Source organism: Hemitrygon akajei, chromosome 7 (genome assembly GCF_048418815.1).
Source record: "Hemitrygon akajei chromosome 7, sHemAka1.3, whole genome shotgun sequence".
NCBI classification, from domain to species: domain Eukaryota; kingdom Metazoa; phylum Chordata; class Chondrichthyes; order Myliobatiformes; family Dasyatidae; genus Hemitrygon; species Hemitrygon akajei.
In genome coordinates, this window is record NC_133130.1 from 169,979,881 (window position 1) to 169,996,714 (window position 16,834).

Genomic DNA, 16,834 nt, shown 5'->3' on the forward strand with positions numbered 1-16,834 from the left:
TCTTTTGAAAAATCTCACTTTCACCTTGCCGACACTTTATCCATTCACTGATTACTTTAACTAAGGAGATTTAGTGCGTCAGTTATCTGGTTTAATTTCTAATGGATTTCAATTGCAGCCTTAATTATGCTAGCTTAATTACTTTCCAAATGCCAATTTACAAGTCGAAACCAGAGGCTGCAGGACATTTGCCGCTGAATTGTACCCCTGTGATATGCAGCTGCATGAGTACCCTATAGCCACTTTAGTGCCGCTAAGGCAGACTGACAATTAGTACAAAGGGGAATATTGTTAAAAGAAACGCATATTGAAAAACGCTAAGATGAAAGGCCTAAAAAGGCCACAATTCCTCAAATTCCTAGGTCCCCTTCCCCCGTAAACCCTGCACAACTGTGACACATAAAGCCTGGTTTAACACCACACTCCAGAGGGTACAATCTGCCAGTTCTTTCAAATCTTGCTCTCCCTCATTTTTCAAGTTCAAGTTTATTGTTATTTTAACTGTATACATGTCTACCACTAAACAAAACAACATTCCTTGGAACCAATGTGTACAACACAGAACATATAACTCACACACAACACATAAAATAATATTACCACAAATAAATTTTATCAAATAATAAACCACAAAGATTCTGCAGATGCTGGGTCTCAAAGCAACACACACAAAATGCTGGAGGACCTCAGCCGGTCAGGCAGCATCTATGGAAAGGAATAAACTGTCAACGTCTTGGGCTGAGCCCTGATGAAGGGCTCGATACGTCAACTATTTATTCATTAGCATAGATGCTGCCCCTCTCTCTCTTTTGCCGCTACTGTTTAGAGCAGTGATGAAGGTCCTCCATCTCTGGTGGTGTTCACGGCTTCCTTCATCGTGTCAGTAGCTTAATAGACTAGCTGAATTCCTCCAGCATTTTTGTGTGTTACAGATATTAAGGTGGATTTACAACACAATTTAAAAAGTAAAGAGTATAATGCTACTGGCGTTTCATACGTGATAAGACCTGGGTGGTAGCAAGGAGTTCAGTAGATTCAACGGCCTGGGGGAAGAAGCCGTTTCCCATTCTAACTGCTTAGAAGTCATCTGAAAACCAAAGCAGTGAATTGTGAAGCAAATCTGCTTTGCACATTTTCTCCCTACTGCTGGGTCCTCATGAAGCATATTTCTAAACAACTCAATACTTAGTGTTGAGAAATGTGCTTCGCAACAATTAAAGAAGCTAGAGCATGTGGTGTGCTCTAGTCCCTGAACGATCTGCAGCTAGTCGGCTAAGGAAAATGTATAGCTCCCCAGGGCTCAGTAGATTTGTGTGCACTGGCTCAGGGATCAGAAAGTCTGACCAGTTTCACCTTCTGTTCCAGCCAGGCTTTACAATATATTTAACCTCTAACTTTATTCTTTTATATAATTCTTTAATCTTAGAATTGTTGAATGTTTTTTTTTGTTGCATGTCACACCAACACACCACAGTAAATTCTTAATACAGTGGATTCCGGTTAATTCAGACACTTCGGGATCAGTACGCTTAAGCCCAATTAGCTGAAGTTCCATGAAAATAGTTAAAAAAGTATAAAAAGGACCAACTACCGTTTAACTAAGTAACAAAGTATGTATTTAAATGAAATACAGAACAAATTAGAACATTACCAATAGTACTACTGTACTATAAAACTGTGTGTTAGTGCCTAACAGTTATCAACAGAGGAATTCATCCAGGGTATGCTGTCACGTTCTCTTGATTGACTATAAATGAACACAATCAGTGCAGACACCTAGTGCAGAAAATGGACTGCCTTCATCACCTTCCTGCATAAAGTAGTGTCATAAGGGTTTAAAGCCATTTAAAGTCAAAATATAAAACTAAATGATCAAAAACCACTGATTTTTGAATCTGCGTCTGTCAGCTCAAATGGATAACATAAGCACATGCAACCAACACTATTTAAAAATACCTAAGCACAGTGTAGTTTAACAGCCACATGTGTGGGTAACTGTTAGTTACTGTTTGGCAACAGTTTCCAGTCTCAATTAAGAGGCATAATGTTCCAAATAAACGAAGGAAATCCCAGCTATTTTCTTGATTAGTTTTTGTTCTTTAAGAGTTGAGCCAAATAGGTGGCTGCCCTGATTAACCGATGGCCCAACTAACGGGACTCCACTGCATGTGTAAATGCATATGGTCAATAAAGTTGATCCTTAGAATTCTAGCTGGGACCAGAGGATAAAGAAAAGGGAATCACCCAAGGTCTCACATAACTGGGCACTGAGTAGACACGAGTATAGATGTCATTCACCAGAGTTCAAATGGCAAGGGTGGCATTTACAAGGAGCAATGCCACGAGAACACCCACCATCTAGGCCATGCTCTTTTCTCACTGCTGCCATCGGAAAGCGGGTACAGGAGCCTCAGGACCCATACCACCGGGTTCAGGAACAGTTATTACCTTGAACCAGAGGGGTTAACTTCACTCACCTCAACACCGAACTGATTCCACAACCTAAGTATTCGCTTTCAAAGATTCTAGATTCATGTTCTCCATTTTTTTTAATATTCAGAGTTTATCTTCTTTTGCACATTGGCTGCTTGTCAGTCTTTGTGTGTAGTTTTTTCATTGATTCTATTGTATTTCTTTGTACTATTGTTAATGCCTTCAAGAAACTGAATCTCAGGGTAGTGCTTTGTGACATATACATACTTTGAACTTTGCTTACGTTTCAATTAAAAGGACCTAAATGCAAGTTAAATGACATACATGATAAATTGATTGACAAAGAAAAATTCAATTAAAATTAGCAAGGATTTGGAGGAACAGCCAGCCACTTTAATGAGTCATGTTCACACTCCATGGTGCCAGCAGAACCTGCTATAGTTTTTAAACATCTCCCACTACACACACAGGAAAACAGCTTACTCACTGACACACAGCAGCTTTAACAATCCAATGTTAACAAGTAGTTTAATGTCTTTGAAAAAGGTAACTATTTTTAAAATCATTACACTCAACTCTGTACAAGCTCCTTCTCCACCTGCTAATTACATATCTTTCTAAAACGTTGAGTGTTACTACCCAACATCCTTTACGACAGATGAAATACCTTATTATCTATGAAATATTATGTTACTATTCTCAAATATAGAACTGTAAAATATTTCAGTTCATATTTATTTCAAACAAGTCTGGAAAATAGATTTGTTGCACTTTTTGGGATGCTTTCTTGAGCTGCATGTTCGACTTTCCTAGTACTTGGTGGTTGGTTGTCTTTCATATCCAACAATGACAAGAGATCTGTGCAGGAAAGCTCTTAAAGTGGAAAAGCTGGAACTGCATTGGGGCAGTTCCACCCTCTGAACCTCAGAAGTCCAGGTCCAGTGGTACGAGTTATCATCTAAAATAGGGTCTTCTTTGGCTGCAGTGGATGACCATGACTATTTCTGTTCCCTTTGCTCTCTATAAAGCATTGCAGAACGGCCTTCCTGACCTTTGGATCTCACTGTAAATCTCATCTGCACAGTGCACCAGAGCTGACTTTGCATGTCCCTATCTTGATATTAAGAGGAACAAATAGAGTGGACAGCCAGCGCCTCTTCCCCAGGGCACCACTGCTCAATACAAGAGGACATGGCTTTAAGGTAAAGGGTGGGAAGTTCAAGGGGGATATTAGAGGAAGGGTTTTTACTCAGAGAGTGATTGGTGCTTGGAATGCACTGCCTGAGTCTGTGGTGGAGGCAGATACACTCGCAAAATTTAAGAGACTACTAGACAGGTATACGGAGGAACTTAAGGTGGGGGGGTTATATGGGAGGCAGGGTTTAAGGGTAGGCACAACATTGTGGGCTGAAGGGCCTGTACTGTGCTGTACTATTCTTTGTTCACCAGGGTGTGAGGCCTGCCAGCTACCCTCACCTGGTTTAGCCTGCCTGTAGAAGTGCAGGCTAACATGCAAACAGCTAGTTGAAAGCCACGGGTGAGAGCTGAGTATTCAAGTGTAGCTCAGTACTTAGTACTGAATCAGCTTACTCAGATATCATTCCAAGATTAGTTCAAGTTTATTTTTATTAAGAAACTGACAGCCTCCATATTATTAGATATTTTGCAAAAAGGGTATTATTTCCTGTTCTTGAGCTAGCATAACGCTTTACAGCACCAGCAATTAGCGTTCAATTCCTGTCTGTAAGTACTCTGTACATTCTGCCCATAACCTCGTGGTTTTCTCTGGGTGTTTTGGTTTCCTCCCACAGTCCAAAGACATACGGGTTAGGGTTAGTAAGTGTGTGGGCACGCTATGTTAGCACCGGAAGCACAGTGACACCTGCAGGCTTAGCACATCATTGGACTGTGTTGGTTGTTGACGCAAATAGATAGATAGATAGATAGATAGATACTTTATTCATCCCCATGGGGAAATTCAACATTTTTTCCAATGTCCCATACACTTATTGTAGCAAAACTAATTACATACAATACTTAACTCAGTAAAAATATGATATGCATCTAAAATCACCCTCTCAAAAAGCATTAATAATAGCTTTTAAAAAGTTCTTAAGTAGTTTACTTAAATACACTGAGTCCTAACCCCGGCACTTTAACATATCTTACTCCTGGCGGTTGAATTGTAAAGCCGAATGGCATTGGGGAGTATTGATCTCTTCATCCTGTCTGAGGAGCATTGCATCGATAGCAACCTGTCGCTGAAACTGCTTCTCTGTCTCTGGATGGTGCTATGTAGAGGATGTTCAGGGTTTTCCATAATTGACCGTAGCCTACTCAGCGCCCTTCACTCTGCTACCGATGTTATACTTTCCAGTACTTTGCCCACGACAGAGCCCGCCTTCCTTACCAGCTTATTAAGACGTGAGGCGTCCCTCTTCTTAATGCTGCCTCCCCAACACGCCACCACAAAGAAGAGGGCGCTCTCCACAACTGACCTATAGAACATCTTCAGCATCTCACTACAAACATTGAATGACGCCAATCTTCTAAGGAAGTACAGTCGACTCTGTGCCTTCCTGCACAAGGCATCTGTGCTGGCAGTCCAGTCTAGCTTCTCGTCTAACTGTACTCCCAGATACTTGTAGGTCTTAACCTGCTCCACACATTCTCCATTAATGATCACTGGCTCCATATGAGGCCTAGATCTCCTAAAGTCCACCACCATCTCCTTGGTCTTGGTGATATTGAGACGCAGGTAGTTTGAGTTGCACCATATCACAAAGTCCTGTATCAGTTTCCTATACTCTTCCTCCTGTCCATTCCTGACACACCCCACTATGGCCGTAGTGACACATTACAATCTGATGTACCCGTGACTAATAAAGCTAATTTTTAAAACATCTCCACAATCTAACCAAGTGTGAATACACATACACGTAAGCTCAAATAATTCAGTGCTACATAGTTTAAAGAAAGGCTAAGCTTGTGAGAATGGTGATGGTCATCTTTACTAATGTCCAAACCACCAAGTGGCATTGGGGTTAAAGGACTGTGTACGTGCGTTTCTGGGAGAGAGGAACGGGGCTCGTTCTGCTGTTGTTTTGTGTGTTATTCTGCCGAGCATTGTGGGCCTTGCTATGTTGGCGCCAGAATGTATGATGACACTTGCAGGCTGCCCCCAGCATATCCTTGCTTATGTTGGTTGTTAACACAAGTGACAAATTTCACTTCATGCGTCAATATACACGTGATAAATAAAGCAGAATCAGAATCTGACTGTGAATTTGGAAGCACAGCTTTCATCATAGTAAACAGTCTACATACTAATGATTACATTCCACAAGTAGCTTGCACATACACTAAATCTGATGGCAGCACATTCTGCTGTCTGAATACATTAAGAGAGGAGACCCAAATCAACAGCTCAAAAATTGTTTAAAATGCCCAGGGGGTATATAAGCTTTTTAAAAAACTTTTAAAATAAATTCTTTTTCAACACTACCTTCACCATGGAACCTCAGCAAGCACGATAATTCATTCTTAGCCTCTAAAACAGGCACAAACTTGGAATGGCCTACATGTATAACACTACCCAGGAAGACCACTCCCGACTTTTCTGACAAGTACCACTGCAGCTCAAGAATGAACATCAGCAAATCACAGGTACAAACTTACTTGTGACATCACCCTTTGTAGCTCACATCAACAGACTGCAGAAATGCAAATACAACAAACGCTAACACTCATGGCACTGAATACATAATGTGCAAACTTGGTTAATAACACATGGAAGTAAATACACAAGTTCCTCAAGATATTGTAACCTTTTTGGAGCAGTTAGACAATGGGGTTCCTGTCTCAGTGCAATTTTAATAAAAAAATACAGGACCTTTGGCCCACATGTTGTTTATTTTATTTATTTAGAGATACAGAGTGGAACAAGCCATTCCAGCCCTTTCAGCACACTGTCCAGCAACCCCCCGACAACCCTGCTTTAACCCTAACCTAATCATGGGACAATTTACAATGACCATTTAACCTACCTGGTACATATTTGGACTGTGGGAGGAAACTGGAGGACCCAGAGAAAACACACGGGGTGGACGTACAGAGGACACCAGGATTGAACTCCAAACTTTGGCATCCTGAACTATACTAGTGTTGTGCTAACTGCTACGCTACCATGGTGGCCCAAAAGTTTATGCTGACCTTTTAACCTAATCCAAGATCAATCTAACCATTCCCTCCCACATAGCCCTCCATTTTAATTTCACCCAAGTTCCTATCTATAGTTGCAAAAAAATTTGTGAACCCTTTGCAATTACCTGGTTTTCTGCATTAGTTACTCATAAAATGTGGTCTGATCTTCATCTAAGTTACAATAATAGACAAACACAATATACTAATAACACACAAACAATTGTACTTCTTGTCGATACTGAGTACACCATTTAAACAATAACAGTCTAGGTTCAAAAAAAAGTATGTGAATCTCTGGGGTAATGCCTACTACAAAAGCTATTTGGAGTCAGGTGTTCCAATCAATGAGGTGAGATTTGAGGTGTGGGCTGTAGAGGGGCTCTGCCCTATAAAAAAAGACACACAAAGTCAGACTCCTGACAGAGCCTGCTCTTCTCAAGAAAGATGTTTATGTGCACCATGCCTCAATCAAAACAACTTTCAGAGGACATTAGAAGAATTGTAGAGATGCATGAAGCTGGAAAATGCTACAAAAGCATTTCTAAACACCTGAGTGTTCATCAGTCCACAGTAAGGGAAATAGTCTACAAATGGAGGAAATTCAGTACTGTTGCTACCTTCACTAGCAGTTGGCATCTTGCAATGATCACACTAAGAGCACGACGTGCAATGCTGAAGAGGGTGAAAGAGAACCCAGGGGTAACAGCAAAAGATCTGCAGAAATTTCTACAACTTGCTGAAGTCTCTATTCACATATCTTTGTAAAGAAAAACAATGAATAAGAATGGCGTTCATGGAAGGATACCGTGGAGGAAACTACTGCTCTCCAAAAAAAGCATTGCTGCATGTCTCAAGTTCCACAACATTTCTGGGACAATGTCTGTGGGCAGATGAGACAAAAATTGAACTTTTTGGCAGAAACTGTTATGTCTGGAGGAAAAAGGTCACTTGACACCAACACCAAAATCCCATCCCAACCATGGAGTATGGTGGAAGGAGCATCTTGGTTTGGGGCTGCTTTGCTGCCTCAGGGCCTGGACAGCTTGCAATCGTTGAAGGAACAATGAATTCAAAATTGCATCAAGACATTTTAAAGGGGAATGTCAGGGTAGTGGTCCGTCACCTAAAGCTTAATAGAAGTTGGATATTGCAACAAGACAATGGATCCGAAACACAGAATGGGTTAAAAAGAAGGAAATTCATATTTTGTAAAGTCCAAGTCAGAGTCCAGACCTTAACCCAATTGAAATGCTGTGGCATGACCTGAAGAGGGCTGTTCATGCAAGGTATCCCAGAAAAACTGATGAACTGAAACAGTTTTATATGGAAGAATGACCTAAAATTCCTCCTCACTGTTGCGTAAGTCTGAACAACAGCTACAAGAAACTTTTGGTAAAGATTCTACCAGTTATTAAATGCAAAGGTTCACATACCTTTTTTCCAGCCTAGGCTGTGAATGACTAAACAATGTGTTCAATAAAGATATGAAAATTACAAACATTTGTGTGTTATTGGTTTAAAGCAGATTGTGCTCGTTTATTATTGTGACTTAAATGAAGATCAGACCATATTTTATGAGTAATTAATGCAGAAAACCAGGTAATTGCAAAGGGTTCATAAACTCTTTTTTGCAACTATAAGAGTGCAGGTACAAAGAAAGTCAAAGACTACAATTATTTTTACAGATTAATACAACTCAACTTGAAAGCAATTTTACTCCCCAGAATGCACAGTAAGAGTTATATTTTGTTTCTACTGAACAACAGTGCTCAGGAAATGTGGCGACTACACTCTCGAATTACCACAGCCCAAGAACTAAAATGGAAAATATATCAATCTGCCAAAACTGATAACTAAAGTTGAAAATGGAACCAAAACATGCAATGCACAAAAAAATTTTGTTCAAGACATTCACCTTGATGTATTTATAAATAATGCATGATGCAGTGACATGAAGGTTTATATTAAAATGTTTCAGCAGGAAGTAGGAAAACACCAGTATTCTCAAGTTAACCATTTAAACTTTACAAGAACAACCAGCTAGAAAAAGCCATTTAACCAAATGGCCCTAACAAGATATATGTATGTTCCACTTTACTCTCCTACGGGATCAATTAAGGAATGATTCTTACTTTCCCCTCCCACTTACAAGTTCCAGATCAATTCTCTGGGTTATAATTTGCAACAAACAGCCCAACAACTCTGCATTTCACAGACAGCTCTGTCACGATTGGAAAGTGTTCACAACGCTTATGGTCATCTAAATTTACGCATACAGTTGCCTTTAGTGCTTTCCACAACCAAACCATCAAGGCCAATCAGCCCTGATACAGGGCTTTTGCACTGAAATATTGACAGTTTCTCTACACCCCGACATCCCCTTCCCCCCAGATACTGCTCAACCTGCAGAGTTTCTCTGACTGTTTGTTTGTTTGGTCCAGATTCCAGCATCTGCAGTCTCTCGTGTCTCCAAGAACAACAGTCTGCTGGTCTTCATCCCATGGAGGGAGAGACATGAAGAGATACACTGATCACTGCTCAGCATGGACTAGATGGGCCCATGCTTGTTAAAATCAACCTCAAAATAAGATCTGTCAAACTCTTCCATAACACCTAATTTTATAATGTTTCTGCTCTCCTCCTAGATTCTTTTTATAGTTTAACGAGATTTGTCCTTCAAAAGAGAGCTCCTTCAGAATATTCCTTTTCCTATGTTATCAACAAGCTTGGAGATGCCATATGATTTCTGCTTTAGTACAGACTTGCTGTAAGCATTCTCTGTCCAGGATAACAGAAACAAGTGCAAATCCCTTGCACTGTATTTCTACATCAGCAAAGAACTTCTCCAAAGCTCAACATTAATGGAGCAATTTCATACATGTAAAGAACACTGCCTCCAGGGTCACGATATTCACTGATTTTATCTTGATCTCCTCCTGCTTTGGAGCCTGAGTTTAAGTTAAATACTATTGCATCCACATCCACGTCTGCCAAAGCTCTAAAGACACAGAGATGTTTCGTTTCTACAGCATGTCCCCCAATGAACATGATCTTTTGAACATCATTAAAGGAACCAGAACAATATCTTGCAGCCTCCAGAAATGTGCTACTCTCTCAATTTCAAAATAACTGCACCCACATTCTTCATTACATCAGCTCTTGCTTATTGCCCTCTAAAGGAATGATAATTGTAACATCTTTCCAAGATCTTTAGAAAGAGTTTTTAAAATAAATATTTTTAAATATTCGGTTTTCAACATTCACCATATGAGTTTTGGAGAGCTTCTTACTGTAGAACACCTAAATAACCCAAAGGTCACTATACAGTAAAAACAGATCCAAACCCTGTTCCTCTTATTACTAAAGTTTAAAGGTTCATTTTCAAGCAATATGCTTTGAATGCTTTGGGAACTAGAACTGTAGAACATTAAGATTATTCCCTTTTATATCAAATACAAATAAGGCCAGTCCACTAGCTGTTATCTACATTCTCTTACCTCCATATCTGGCTTGTATCGATCTTCAAACACCGCCATTGCCGCCAAAGATCCAGAACCTACGTACATATTAAAAGCATTAACTAGCATCAGAAACTTCCAAAACTCAACATAAACATAAAAACAGTCAGGCACATGATTATAGTTACGTGTAGTTAATTGCATAATTGCACTACTTGCAATAAGTAATTGTACTACTTAATTTTTTTTTAGAACAAATACAGTGGACTCCAGTTAACAGGGACTCATCAGAAGGACCGCTACAATTTGGCCCAATTAAATGGCTGCCAGTTTCATTGAATTAGTTTAAAAAGGTATAAAAAAGCTATACTACTGTTTAACTGAGTAACAGTTTATGTATTTAAATGAAATACAGAACAAATTAGAACACTATCAATACCACTAGCGTACTATAAAACTGTGTATTAGTTCCTAATAGTTATTGACAGGAATTTATTCAGTGTACACTGCTGTGTTCCTCTGATTGACTAATCAGTGCAGACGCCTCGTGCTTTCATACAATTCTTTTGACAACTACATCCTTCAAATCATAATTTTCATTGTAACATTCAAGATGATTGTTGATATCTTTAAATTCTTCATTGTTCCTAACTTGTTGAAGTAGTGAAATCGTTTCACTTTTCTCTCCCGGCTGTTTCCAGCAATGAGTGACAAAAATCACTGCTTTTTAAATACGAGCATATGCAACTGATGCTATTTAAAAACTGTTCTCTCTTAGCATGGTGTGTTGTCTAACAGGCACATTAAGGCACAACTGACACTACTCAGAAACTTCGGCGAGTCTCCTGTCCCAATTAAGCAGTATCGAGCACCAAATTAAAACAATGGAACCTCGGCTATTTTCTTGGTTAGTTTTTGTTCTTTAAGTGTTGTCCCAAATAAGTGGCTGTCCTGATTAACTGATGGCTCAATTAAATGGAATCCACTGTATTTTTAATTGTAAGTTATAGTATAGTTGATGTACTGTATTTGTCTGCTGCCACAAAACAACAAATTTCACAACGTGTCAGTGACAATAAACCTGATTTTGACATAGAGTGTATATTTCTAAACTTTATCAGGTGATTGCTAAATGTGATATAAACTGGCAACAGCATGGCAGTGTAGAAGTTAGCGCAATAGTTTTACAGCGCCAGCGATTAGCAATCAGGGGCAGATTCCCGCCACTCTGAACACCATTCTCCCATAACCGCGCATTTCCTCCGGGTACTCCAGTTTCCTCCCACATTGCCAAAGAAGACACATGGGTTAGAGGTAGTAAGTTGTGAGGATGGTATAATGTTGTCGGAAGCATAGCGATACTTGCAGGATGCCTCCAGCACATCCTCAGAGTGTGTTAGTTGTTGACGCAAAATTGACACATTTCACTCTATGTTCCAATTGACGTGATAAATAAAACTAATCCTTCTCCTCTAATCTCATAAAGCAGTGAGAATATTTATTCTTATTTTATTTAGAGATATAGCACAGTAACAGGCCCTTCTGCCCTGAGTTTGCCCCCTTGTGACTAAATGACCTACGAATCCGCATGTCTTTGGAACTTAAGAGAAAACCAGAGCACTTAGAGGAAACCTAGTCATTGGGAGTATGTACAAACTCCTTACAAACAGCGATGGGAATCGAATCTGGATCACTGGTGCTGTAATATCGTTACACTAACTTCTACATTACCATAGATGGAACATTGAACAGTAAAAAAACACAGAACAGGCCCTTCTGCCCAAGATGTTGTGCCGATCCTAGAAACTACTCCAAGATCATTCTACCCCTTAAATGTCTCTTAAAAGTCTTTAATATATCTGCCTCTACCACCACCCCTCATTCCACACACCCACCACTATCTGTGAAAAAAGCCTACCTGTCATTCCTGCATACAGTACTTTCCTCCAAACACCTTAAAGTTATGCCCCCTTGTATTTCTGCCTTGGGAAAAGGTCTCTGACTGTCCACTCCATTTATGCCTCCTATCATCTTGTACATCTCTATCAAGTCACCTCTCATCCTCCTTCGCTCCAAAGAGAAAAGCCCTAGCTCGCTCAACCTCTTCATAAGACATGCTCTCTAATCCAGGCAGCATCCTGGTAAGTATGTTCCGCACCCTCTCTAAAGCTTCCACATCCTTCCTACAATGAGGTGGGCAGAACTGAACAGACTGAGAGAGACTGAATGACACAAATAGTGACGGTGCCAGCACAGAGAGGCTGGTGAAGACTTGATAATCACAATCTGTCTACAAATATAAATAGAAGGTGATGTATGAAAACAGGAGGAGAAAAAAAATCCTGGGTCTGTAAGGCACACACCAAGAAGCAAAACATCACCAATGCTAGGAACACAAATTAAAATATATGGTTAATTCCAAGGGCCACGGCATCCACTAGTCCAAGTGTTGATATTGAAGACAGAAGCCCAAAGATCAAACGGAAGTCCAGAAATAGAAGCCCGATGGCTGATGACCGGAGATTGGAGGTGTTGTTCTGCTGAGTATGGTGGGCATACTTTTAGTGCCAGAATTCATGGTGACACTTGCAGGCTGCCTGTAGCAGGTCCTCAGGTTGTGTTGGCTGTTAGCACAAACAACATATTTCACTGTGTGTTTCCATGTACACGTGATAAATAAATCTGAATTTGAACATGAAGTCTTTTTTGAAGCACAAAACTCCTTCAATGACCTTCCCCAAATACTCTCTCCAATCACTCATCCCATTTGCAGTTTTTACAAACATGCAATTGAAGGCTAGATGTGTCTATGTAAGAGTAAGTCCACTACAAAATTAATTCACAGGCTGTGAAATGCTTTGAAACATCCCAAGGACAAATTATTACATAAATGCACCCACCATTTTTATCGCTGAACTTTGAGGTTATATTGTAAAATAATTCATCTCCTTATAAGGCAACCCAATGAGCCACAAACATGCATCATTCACTGAAATTTGGTTTAATACAGTAAAAAAAAATTTCAGTTGAAGTCAACCGGCTTGTTTCAGCTATTTGGAGGCGATAAGTAAAGTTTGACGCAGACATAGTTTTTGAAGCTTTTAACAAAAATAAATGAACAGAAAAGCAGGGGCCTATGGAATCCAGGAGAAAATACAACTTGGATCCAAACTGGCTCAGTGCCAGGAAACAAAGGCTAATGGCTGACAGGTGTTGTTGTAGTGCCTGCAAAGCACAATGCAGTGGGATTCTGCTAGAACCTCCGCTTAGTCTTACTCTTATCACAGCACAAACACCAGCGATTTAGACTTTAATGTAGAAGCCTAAGAAAAAAGAGACAAGTAGACAACTTGGTTCGGAAACCACGTACTCTTGCCCTTGTTACAGAATATTGAACATTGATATGTTCTGTGGGTGCACCGTGGTCTGGACAAACATTGTTTTGTTTGGTTGTATTTCTGTACAGTCAGATGACAATGAACAGTACACGCTCTTTGGCCCATGATGTTGTGCTTACTTTTTAACCTACTCGAAGATCAATCCTTCTACGTATTCCTCCATTTTTCTATTATCTGTGAGTTTCTTAAATGTTCCTAATGTATCTGATTCTATCACCACCCCAGCAGAACGTTCCATGCACTCACCATTTTTTGTATAAACCTACCTCTGCCACCCCCCCATACTTTTCTCCAATCACTGTAAAATTATGCTCCCTGGTATTAGTCATTTCTACCCTATAGAAAAAGGCACTGCCAATCTATGCATCTTATCATCTTGTAAACCCCTCATTCTCCTTCACTCCAAAGAGAAAAACCCTAGCTTATTCAACCTATAGGCAGCATCCTGGTAAGTTGTCTTTGCACATCCTGATCACAATATTCCAAGTGTGGTCTAACCAGGGTTTTATAGAACTGCAACATTACCTCATGGCTATTGTCTAAGGCATGGAAATGTAACATTAATGATGTCATGCTGAAACTAAACAATAAACTCGTTAGGGCATAGTTTCGACTATCACACCACACAACGGTTATACAGTACCAGTGAGAATGTAGGAAACTTAAGACATCGTCAAGTCTGCTCATTTGGTTTTCAAGGAGCTGGGTTTTCTGGATAAGGGATGTCTGAAAGGAATTCAAACTGAGGTATAAGCAATCCCAGGGTTACATAGGCTTCCATTCCCAAGAACTGTCCATAAGCTGATTTCTCCATAAATGAGAAACATCTGCTTTCTACAGCTATCCAAATCATATCACTCTACATACACATTGTAATGCTTTGATTTCATCAAATATTCACCCTAACCCTATCAATAATTAAACAACTGGAATATATACTGCAGCAAGTCACTAATGAATATGAAACATTTCATTATTAACACTATCTTGAAAAATTCTTAAAAAATATATGAGGCAATTTGCTTAAAGTCTGAATGCCATAAATCAGGTCATACATAATAAGACCATAAGACAAAGCAGCAGAATTAGGCCATTCGGACTATTGAGTCTGTTCTGCCATTCCATCATGAGTGATTTACTATCCCCCTCAAACCATTCTCCTGCCTGCTCCCCGTAACCTCTGATATATCCTTACTAACGAAGAAACTATCAACCTCTGCTTTAAATATACCCAATGACTTGGCCTGCACAGTCAATTGTGGCAATGAATTCCACAGGTTCACCACTCTTCTGTTCTGAGGCTGTGCTCTCTGGTCCTAGATTCCCCCGCTAGAGGAAACATCCACTCTATCTAGGCCTTTCAATATTCAATAAGTTTCAATGAGATTTCCCCTCTTTCTTCTAAACTTCAGCAAGTACAGTCCCAGAACCATCAAACACTCCTCATACATTAATTTTATCATTCTGGAATCACTCTCGTGAACTTCCTCTGGACTCACTCCAACGCCAGCACACCTTTTCTTAGGGGTCCAAGTCTGCTCATAATATTTCCTCTCAAAATGAATGCTAACATAGCACTTGCCTTCCTTCTGCTGACTGAACTTGTGAGTCAAAGTTCAAAGTAAATTTAACTTAGGTTACTGTTCTCAGAACTCCTGAACTTCCATTTTCCACAATTGCCCCCTCATACTTAAACAATTCTCTTGTTTAGAGGAAGAATGAGCGGAAGTGGGGCTGGGCAGGGGAGGGGGGTTAATTTTTATGATCCAGTATTTTTGGTGGGCTGTCACCGCTCAGGTGCCAACATTGAGTGATGACGGAGTCAGCTCTGCTTTGACAGAGGTTCAACCTCTACCTAAAAAAATGAAAAGATCAGCTTTATTTGTTACTTGTACATTGAAACATATAATGAAATGTGTTGTTTGTGCCAATGCAATTTTGCCCCTTTTTGCATTGGGCCTCTTACCCAAGAAAGGATGCGCTGACAATGGAGTGGGTTCAACGGAGGTTCACGAAAATGATTCCAGGATTGAAAGGCTTGCCATTATGAAGAGCGTTTGATGGCTCGGGGCCTGTACTCACTGCAATACATAAGAATGGGGAGGGAATCTCACTGAAACCTATCGAATGTTGGAAGGCCTCGACAGAGTGGACATGGAGAGGATGTGTCCTATGCTGGGGGAGTCTACGACCAGGGGACACAGCCTCAGAATAGAGGGACGTGCATTTATAACAGAGATGAGGAGGAATTTCTTTAGCTAGAGGACGGTGAATCTGTGGAATTCATTGTCACAGGCGGCTGTGGAAGCCAGGTCATTGGGTATACTTAAGGCAGAGGTTGATAGATTCTTGAATAGTCAAGGCATGAAGGGATATGGGGAGAAGGCAGGAGATTGGAGCTGAGAAGGAAATGAATCAGCTATGATGAAATGGCAGAGTAGACTCGATGGGCCAAATGGCCTAATTTGCTCCTATATATCTTGTGGTCTTATTATCAAAGTACATATATGTCACCATATACAACCCTGAGATCCGTTTTCTTGTGGGCATCCAATAGAAGCAATGAAAGAGACTGCATTCAACAGCCTTTCATTGATTCTATTATATTTCTTGAATCTACTGTGTATGGTCACGAGAAAACAAATCTCAGGGATGTATTTAGGGAATCCTGCAGTAGGACTCCCAAGTTCCTTTGTATCTCTGATTTCTAAATTTTCTACTTGTTTAGAAAATAGTTTACACCTTAGTCCTTCTATCGAAGCGCATGACCTAGACTATATTCCATCTGTCACTTTGCCAATTCTCCTAATCTGTACAAGTCCTTTCGCACACTCCTCAGTCTGTACGATTATTTCTATCACCTTTTAAAGAACAACCAGTTACTTTCTCCTGCATTCATTTTATATTACCTCAAAAATCCTCCTAAATACATCAGAATGTCCTACCAGAGGCTTTGCACACTGTATACCACACTGGTTTTACATTCTGCTACTGAAGTGGCAGGCATGACAGCACAAGATCAATGACCAGGCAATTTATTTACTGGAGTGATATTAGCAGAATGTCAGTGCTCTTTGCTGTGGCAAAATACAATGTTCAGCTACGATATTTTCCCTCTGCCACTTCTTTGCCCATTCTCCTAATCTGTCTAAGTCCTCGTGGAGACTCCTTACTCCACTTGCCCCTCCACCTATCTTTTTAGTGGCTCAGTTTTTGTATTGTTCTCAAACTTGGGCACAAAATCATCAATTCTATCCTGCAAATTATTGACATATAACATAAAAAGTGGTCCCAACACTGACACCCAGCAGAACATCACTAGTCACTGGCAGCCAACCAGAA

At 40.1% G+C, this 16,834-nt stretch overlaps 1 protein-coding gene across 1 annotated transcript in view; it reads right to left on the minus strand.

Annotated features, from left to right (window-relative positions):
• Nucleotides 1–16,834, minus strand: part of psmb7 (proteasome 20S subunit beta 7) — a 76,922-nt gene that overhangs the window by 17,187 nt on the left and 42,901 nt on the right. Inside the window, exon 6 of the mRNA XM_073052576.1 lies at nt 10,134–10,192. Coding sequence (XP_072908677.1) covers nt 10,134–10,192 — 59 coding nt within the window. The remainder of the gene's footprint in view (nt 1–10,133; nt 10,193–16,834) is intronic.